Genomic DNA, 9,391 nt, shown 5'->3' with positions numbered 1-9,391 from the left:
CTCTTTCTCACAAGAACAGAAAGCATGACACCAGCTCACTACTTCTTTGCTACCTTATAACCCTGACAAAACTAACCTCCAGAGCAAAGAGCTGCTCATCAACTCAGATACACAGAGCACAGTGAAAAATGATACAGGAATGCATATACGAAAATTATGTCCAAAGTTCCTGAAGTCAGCACAGGGCCTGTCTGGATGGCACAGTCTGAAATTCCACTACTGCATGCTTTCTTCAGCAAAACTCATCTCTTAACTGAATCAGAGCAAAAAAATGGTATTAGAGGATAAATGGGAGTTTTCCAGTCTTTGGGCTGGGTACAACCTTCATGAACAAGCCAGCGGTTGTGACTCACTCCCAGCATCTCCTGTCCTGAAGGGTGTCCTTGTCTGAGCAGGAAGCAGGCTGTGGGCCAAAGGAAGTACCCTCAGCCCACGGCTGCTCCATGCCCCTCACAATTCCAAAGACCCCTCAGATATAGACAGCTGTGCTTGGGTATTGTTACTCAGAAACGGAAGGAGGGAGTAGTTGCTACATGTCAGGTGCAGCTTTGCTGGGACGCAATGGCTCATGTACCCAAGGCAAGCAGCGGGGTGCTCAAGGGAGAGGTGCAGCACCCATGGGATGGGGGTGGCACTGCAGGACACCCAAGCAGCTCCACAGAAGGTTATTATACCATCAGATAATTATAATAGGATGATTATTTACCTGTTAAAGCTTCTTTGCTAACAGTTTTTATTTGGAGAAAAATTTCTTCTCTCGTGGCAGTCCAGCTCTCGAGGCTACTGGAGATGACTTCTCTAATGCTGTTCAGTTCACTTCGAATAAAGGGGAACAGGGAGACAACCTTGCTCAGGGTGGAGCAATGGTGTTCCAGTGTATTTCTGCAAGACAGAACAATAATAACAGATACACACATTTAAAATTACAAAACACTATTAGCAAACTTGGGAACTAAAGTAAACCTGATAATGACATTTCTGTTATATCATAACATGTTATATTGGGTTACAGTAACTTAGTGTAAGAAATATGCTGTATATTGAATATATTTATAGTTTCTCCCTTCTAAATGTTGATTTAGAATTTACATGTATAGAAGAAGAAAACTGTACAATTGTACAATCCCTTTTTATTGAGAAATCAGAGTAACCATGTTTAAATGACTGTATGTCCAAGCTTATGTGGACACTTTATAAACAACACATGTAAGAAACGCTATTTCCAATACACTACAAGCAAGAGGTACACACTTGCTTTTAAGTATTAACTAATGCTTTTAAATTTGTGAAGAAATGATGCCATTGCTAATCACATCAGCAATCAGCAGTGTTATTTTCAGGTTACATTTGCTAAGTCTGCAGTATCTCTCTATATTCTGGCAAAGCAACGAACACCAGGATGGTCATAAACCCTCTTCTTCCTGACCACGCCAGGATCTCCATTGGATTCTCTCAGCTGATGGTACCTGTTCCCAGGAGGCACGACATCAACATCTCTTTTTGGGTTCTTACCTGAGCACATGTGATTGCTTATAGACAGCTTCCTTCTCCTCTTGGAAATACCGCAAGTCATCTTTCACATTTTTTAATTCATCTTGCTTGGTTTTAAGTTCCACTGTTAGGGTTTTTATTCTATAGATGTAAAAAAAAAAAAATAAATAATCAGAAAATATTTGCACTACCAACTAACATCTAACTTTTTTTCAGCTTTAAATTAAAAAGATGCTGAAAGTCTTTTCAAAGATGGTAATCACATATTACTGAGGTATCAGATCTTCAAATAGAGAGAATCTGATCTTCTGGACATGACCAGTATTAGCAACTCCTTCAAAATAATACTGATAATACATTTGGAAAATAATGTGGAAGTGTATATGTCCAATAACATCTCACATGCACTGTTATATAAATATATTGAGATTCCACATTCATTCACATATTCAATTTGAGATGTATCATAAGTATAAAGTGGGGAGAAAACATTCTGTGACCACTGTGGGCTAAAAGGCTGTTTCAGAGTCAGATTGCTCTGTCTGCCCAGCCTCTGCCTCGGCGCCTATCCCGCAGCCAGGGAGAACGGGCTCTGTCCAACAGCGCTTCTCACCGAGGAGATCACAGAGCACCTGGGTGGAAAAGACCTTCAAGATCATCAAGTCCAACCATAACTTAACACTGCCAAGGCCACCACTAACCCATTACCCTCAGCACCTCATCTTCCCGGCTTTTGAACCCCTCCAGGATGGGGACTCCATCACTACCCTGGGCAGCCCTTTTCAGTCCCTGAGAACCCTTTGGGGAAGAAATTTTCCCTCAGATCCAATCTAACCCTCCTCTGGCACAACTTGAGGCCACTTCCTCTTGTCCCTTCACTTGTTCCTGGGGAGAAGAGACCCACGCCGCCCCTTGCTACTCCCTCCCTTCAGGAGCTGTAGGGGGGATAAGGTCTCCCCTCACCTCCTCTTCTCCACAGTGAAACCCCCAGCTCCCTTTGGTAGCTGTATGTAACCATTCCAATATATTCTTCTAGCCCCAAAAGTACAGCTACAACAATATACAACTGTTAAATCCAGTCCCTTTGTGAGCTTTCAACACCTACTTTTAACCTACTGCAAGCAGAATAAATGATCTACTAGTAGATTTCTCTACTGGTGACTCACTGTCACAAGTAAATAAATAATATTTGAATTGGCAAATAGTTTACAAAACCAAGGATTGGCAGAAGCATTACATCAGCCTTTGCTTCCATTTAAAAAAAAAAACAAACCACAAAAGAAAATGAGAATTATTTAAAGTAAAAAAAATAATAAATTAAACTATAACATTAATGTGTGTTACTTACTATTATCAGATAGATCACCTATAACACATTTGCACCAAAATCCAAATTTTAAAAAATCTTAGTAATGATAAAGAAATCTGGATCTGTAGAACTCTGCCAAAACCAAAACTGAACATCTGGTAGCTAAAAAGTTCCTTGGGTTCAACTATGATCACAGGGAGAAAAAAACAAACAAACAAAAAAAAGGTGGAGAAGGCAAGGCAGCTGCACTTTCCCTATCATCATCATGATAAGAAGAAAGAAAAAGAAACATGTTCTTTTGGTGATATTTAACACACAGGAAAAAGTTCAATGGCTCATTAAATGTGAGAACATACTGATCTAGTCCTCTGTCCTCCAGTTCAGCTGTGAAAATTACCACCCCATCCCACCTCTGCAGCCAGCACATTTTCACAGTGAATACAGGAGGAAGCTTGCCCAGGGCAGGAGCTGAATTATAACACGTTAAGTACTGGTCCTGACAACCAAAAGAATAGCATGAGAAAATAATGAAGTTGTGAAGGATTCCTGCCAGCAAACACACACTCTCATTGTCCTAAAAGTAATGACAAGAGTGGTTTCCACAGGTGTTTGGTTGTTTGAATTTAAGATGTTGTGTTTCACAGGAGAAATAATCTTTGCAGACTACATGGTGCACAGCCCCTTTGTGAGTCTCAGTAACATCCATTTAAGCATGAAGGAGCAGTTGCATCCCCAGTTGCCTGGAGGCATCGGGGACAGCATGCACAGAGCAGAGAACACCCTGTCAAGAAGTTTCACTACAGGATTTCCAGCTCCATGACCTGCTCAGAGGCAGCCATTCCCCAATTTCGTTTCAGCACGTTGCATTCCTGTTGACAGACAAGCCAGTGTGCATCGCTGTGAGCAAGCTGAGTATTCATTCATAGATTTGGCATGGGATATGTATTAAATGCAGTCTGAAACTCACTGGACATCATGTCATCCACAAACTTCTTCATAATTGTCTTTTTTTAGACTCTGTTCAGCACAGACAGGTTAAGACAAGACGATTTAATAGTTTTCATGTGCCACTACAGAATCATTCAACTCTTTATTGCAGCTTAGCGCACAGCCCAATTTGACAGCAAATTAAAAATATCTCTGACAGTCAGTCAAGAGGCTCTTTGGGAAGGTCTCCATCAAGTCTCCTGGAGGCTGACAGTTATTTCTTGCATTAATTGCTACCTATCTTTATTATCCCAGTAGAAATGTAAGATGTAGTGTGAAGACAGCCTGGATAATTCTGGCTCCAGCAAAGGTAAATCCGTGGAACAGATCTGAAAACCACTGATAGAGACAACTGCCTTGTCACAAGCACTTCCAAATTCATCTTTGAAGAAACTCAAGCTGCCAATCCAGCTACCAATTTCACCACAGTAATCATGGTTTACAGAATCTCAGTCATAGCAGCCCTACTCAGTACTGCTAGGACAGTGTAACTCAGGAGTAACTTCTTAGAAGTCAGTGGAGTTACACTGAGTTGGTGCCATGGTTTAACCCAGCAAGCAGCTAAACACTACACAGCCGCTCGCTCGCTCCCTCCTCCCTGGTGGAGGGGGGAGTATATTAGGAGTAATTCGGTAATTGCATGAAAAAGAAATGGTGCCAAGGTAAATCCATAGGTGACTTTTTACTTCTCTCTTTTTCTCTATCTTACCTCCCTGCCCTCCAAATCCACAGAACCCCACAATGTAAAGCTGCAAGTGACCTTCCTGCATCTCACACTCGCATGTTGAACATCCACAGAGCACAGCCACAGTCAAAAGAGCTCACCCCAGATTTTCCTCTGGGTCACCTTCCCCTTTTGCAGAATTAAAAGCAGAGTCAAGTGCAAGAGGAAGTCAAAGGCAGAAGAGAAAAGAAGTGTCTCCAAATCCAAGATCGGCCTGAGTTCATGCTCTGGTCCCAGCCACGTTTCATTGCTACGGGGCCATAGAGAGATCCAAAGCGTAACACTTCATCCCGTAATGCACACACAATAAATTAACTTTCTTCACTAAATATCTACTAAAATTTCAAATTTCGCTTTGAGGACACTAAAGCAGAACCCCTGTGGATTCAGTGAGACATTCTGTACCAGTAGGGACTGAAGGAAACTGGGTAAGGCTCTGCTGTTACACCCAGAATCATTTTACAGCTACGGATCAAGCTTACAAATCTCACATTAAATTACAAAAGTGGAAGCAAATGGAGGCACAAAAAATTATTTTATTACAAACTTCTTGATGGGGCATTCTTGCAGTCACAAAATGGATAGCAACTCACTGTACCCAAGCAATTGAAAGTTTTAACTTGAACTTATTGTATGAACAAAGAAATGACCACCCAATAGAGGAAAAAACCTAAACAAATGTGCATCACACCATTTTCTTACACCTACCATGCATTTCAGGTTCAATTCTCTGACAATTTATGAATATCGTGTTACAATAAAATACTATCTAAGCATGACTACTTTAATCTCTCATTTTGCAGACCAGCAATTGCGCTGTCCCATAACGAGTTAAGTTATGCAATGCCCTGTAAACGGTAAATTACCAGTAGAATTACAATGACCGGTACATGGTAAATATTGTATATATTGCACATGATACTGAAACCACATGAGGGTGCACAGAATCACGCAGAATTTTTGGTGGAGGTTTACTGCCAGTGACCACCCCTCCAGGCCCCTTCTGCATTACGTGGCACCGCTCTCAGATGCCAAAAACTCCGATAACTTTTTAAATGTAACTTTAAATTTTAATTTTAGCTATTAAATATGATTTTTTAAAATGAAAAAGTAAGCAAATATGCGGATTTCCCTTTGCCTGCTGTTTCAGCCTCTTCCAGATAAGGAATTTTGCTTTGCCAGAAGAAAGTTCATTTTGTCAGGAATTTGAGAGAAGGTTGAGCATTACTGCACAGCTTTGCACCTCATGAATCACTCATCCAAACTACCTTGGTGAAAAAATTTCTTCGTTATTCATGATCAATCTTGGTACTTGATCAGGTTAATAGAAAAAAAACATGTCAAAACCAGAACACCAACAATTTTAATATATCAGGAGTGGGCCAGAGCTATCGTCAGGCAGCAGCAAAAAGCAGTTTCCTCTAGGGAAGACACTGCCTTTGACACCCTGTACATAAGACGCCAACAGCAAGAGATTTCCCCAAGGCACTGGGGAAAAAAAATACAAAATTTAGGCATATTCAACAAAGCATTTTCCATGGTATTCAGTTTTGTGATGGTGGTGGGAACTGACAAACTGAAGAGAACACAAACAGAAAAGCAAAAATATGGAAAAATACGGAAGTTAAAATGTGAAGTTTGCTTTATCTTTAAGGTTTTTTTAATTTATGGATAAAGTTTTCAAACTCTACATGCATAACTCGGCAGCATGAATCTCATTGTAGGCACCAACAAGTAACACCTCCTGCCAGATTTATATAAAAGTTTTCAAAACTCTATTTACAAGGGAACTTTGCCATAGGACTTGCCCAGTGATATCTATACACCTCTTCACATGTCTAAATATCATAATTTTTTGCTCCCCATCACATTCATGGTATTCAGCATCACTTTAACTTTAAAAACCATCTTCAGTATTTAAATCTCTTTATATTGGATGTTGCAAGAATTACCAAAATTCAGACCACAAATGCAGCACACCCTCATGCAGCAAATGGAAGTTTCCCATTTGATTTCAGCAGGTTTTAAATCAAGTCGAGCCTTAGGAAGGAAAAATGCATAGATAAAATGTGTACTAAGTGTTCCAGTTCTGCTACAAGAAGTCGGCTAAATGAAAATTTTAAGTTTACCTCTGGCAAATGATCCTCAAAAAGAAGAATGTGCTGTCAGTGCATTTGGTAATGCTGCCATCAGAACTGCCACCCTAAGCTGTTAAAGGAACAAGGACCACATGCACTCTCTAAAAATACGACGTTAAACCAAAGAAAACATTGCATACTGGGGGTGTTCAGTTCAAATGAAAATAATATTGCAACAAACAATGAATGATCTGTAAAATATATGCGTTTTGTTCAACGTCGTGTGAATTTGTATGATTTAAAGCCAATCTTTTATTAGTAATATTACCAAACACAAGCCTAACTAAATCCATTAATAGCAACATTAAATTCTTAACAGTATTTGAGTGATTTGGAAAAAAGAAAACAAAACACAAAAGTCAATGGATTTGAGTGGCTTCACCTGTAGTCAAGCTGTAGCTGTTTCTTCTGGAGTGTTTTCAGAGTATGAGAGCTCATTAATACTTAAAATGTTCAATGTCATTGAGTATAGATCCTTGCTACCAGGTACAAGTCAACCATGCAAGAAGCCCCGCTATTGGAGGTCTTTGAATCAGTACAGCTGAGCTGATGGTTAAAATTGCAATCTCATTCTTATATAAAGCTTCTGACACTTTGATTCAGATGAGCAAGAAATTACCAAGAAGTTTCTGATGCACCTGTTTATATCACATTATTCTATCAGCAGTCAAATTTAGCAACTGCACCTTCATAAAGTATCTTTTATTAGCCAACTATAAATATTAATGTTTATAGTCCTACTGTAAGCAATCAGTGGAATGTTACAATAGATTCCAAAATATGAGGACAGAAAGCCAGGATACACAAAACCAGGACTGAGTATCCATGTTAAATCTGATATCAAGAGTAGCAGACAAAGAGAGGCAGTTCTTCAGAGCTTCAGGGCTGGAAGAAGCCCAAAAACATGTATTTCTTTCACAGAACAGCACAGAAAATATATGATTTGTTATTATGAAATCTGTTATATTGTCACGGTGTTGTAAAACAGCATAAAAGCAACAGAAGTTAAATTAGGAGTTAAGCCAGGTGGACATCAGGGTCTGCAGCCACTGCCCCAGCCACATATTTTAAAGCTCATTTGAGTACAGCAACCTTTGCATCCTTCACTGCCGACACAAAGAACAGGAAATGTATTAAAATTATGAATGAAGGACGAGCAGAGGAGAAAAAAGTCCTTGAAACTGCCTGCTTATGCTTTATTTTCTCATGTCTGCCCCAAAATGAACCTTTCTATCTGATGTACCCATCTGAAGGTATAGGCAAAGCCATGCCAATTCCTTATCAAAAGGACAAACATTTTGAAAGTATGACTTCCCGTTTCAAGTTTCCAGTTATCGTGCTGTGCTGAAGAACGGCACAAAAGCCTGGAGGTACAAGCTGAATGAGAAAACACAGGCTTTACTAACTGTGCCCTAACAGAGTAGTCCTAGAACCATGCAGATATTTCAGTATTGGAGTTCATAAACTCCCTTTGAACTGGGACCATCACAACCTGCCAGGGAGTACTGGCAAACTCCAGTTCCTGAGGAACAATGGCACAGACAGTACCCAAGATTTTCATAACTGTTTTAATATTTTCTGTGTCATCTCTTCAGAGGGGGAACTGTACACTTCCGATAATTCTTTACCATGTTACGATGAGACAGTAAGTGAAAATACCAGAACTGTGAAACTCCCAATACTGTGGAATTTCCTTTAAAATAGTAAATCTTTTTAATTATAAAATGATAAGATGAAATATTTTATTATTTCCCTTTAGGAGTGTGTGCAGGGGAAATACATCTGAAATGCCTTTAGGTCTTTCACTTTAAATAAATTCACTGCTTTTCAACTATTAAGGAACTCAAGACCTGCTTCTAGATAATGGTACAAAATAGGATTTAAATTAAGTATTACACTACATATGTTACATCTGATAAAAGAAAGACAAATCTTATTTGTATTTTAAACTTCTCTGGAATTAAATGACCTAATACACATACAGGGTAATAACATCAGACCGGATAACATGCTCTGACCTTTCTGTTTTTGATTCCCTGTCAGCTCGATAGCGTTCAAGGTCCTTGTACAGAGCCTGCAGCTCTGCCTGAAGTCCTTTTTCCCGTTCCAGACTTCCTTCATAACATTTAATCTTCTTTTCCATTGCTTTGACTTTTTCTTCCATTACCTTAAATTCGTGGAGTATCAAATAGCTGACTCCACAGTATTTGCACACTGTCTCATGCCGGGGCATCTAGAAAAAAAGAAAAAATTGTAAGATTGTTTGTAAGAAACATGAACATAATAAACCTGAATGACACTAAAAAAAATAACCATAATTCTGAAGAGCTGAAACCATTTACTGCCCTGAAGCATTTATGGTCAGATGATCTAATTGCTTTAAATAATAAAGACAAATTCTACATCAGCAAAATGAAATCAAGCTACTTTTGCTTACTGAAAACCTTCACAAAATATATCTACTATGCAATTTACTGTGTGGGAACTCCCACTGAGACTTCTGAATTATGTCTGATGGTATTAATTTAAAATCAAATGCTGTGTTTTACGAAGTTATCTCCTTAATGAATTTGTGATTGCCGGAGCCAGAAAAATGTTATTTACTGTGGTTTTTTGACAATTCCTATCCACTGAAGCAGGCAAGATGAATAGTGGAAAGTGAAGAGTGATGTAATCCAGCATCTTCACAAAAATAATTCCAATGAGTAAGAGATCAATTATGATGATGTAGCGCCCATGGCA

The 9,391-nt window shown here is 39.2% G+C and overlaps 1 protein-coding gene across 1 annotated transcript in view; it reads right to left on the bottom strand.

The window, feature by feature from the left end:
- Positions 1 to 8,882, bottom strand: part of LOC104548084 (protein Daple-like) — a gene marked incomplete at both ends in the record, with an annotated part of 25,055 nt that extends 16,173 nt beyond the window's left edge. Inside the window, 3 exons of the mRNA XM_010194003.1 lie at positions 707 to 882; positions 1,513 to 1,632; positions 8,668 to 8,882. Of these exons, the coding sequence (XP_010192305.1) occupies positions 707 to 882; positions 1,513 to 1,632; positions 8,668 to 8,882 (511 nt within the window). The remainder of the gene's footprint in view (positions 1 to 706; positions 883 to 1,512; positions 1,633 to 8,667) is intronic.
- Between the last annotated feature and the right edge of the window lie 509 nt (positions 8,883 to 9,391).

This window comes from Mesitornis unicolor, unplaced genomic scaffold, assembly GCF_000695765.1.
Source record: "Mesitornis unicolor isolate BGI_N332 unplaced genomic scaffold, ASM69576v1 scaffold27631, whole genome shotgun sequence".
NCBI classification, from domain to species: domain Eukaryota; kingdom Metazoa; phylum Chordata; class Aves; order Mesitornithiformes; family Mesitornithidae; genus Mesitornis; species Mesitornis unicolor.
The sequence above is the reverse complement of the archived record's forward strand: the minus strand, read 5'-3'. Positions and strand labels throughout refer to the sequence as shown.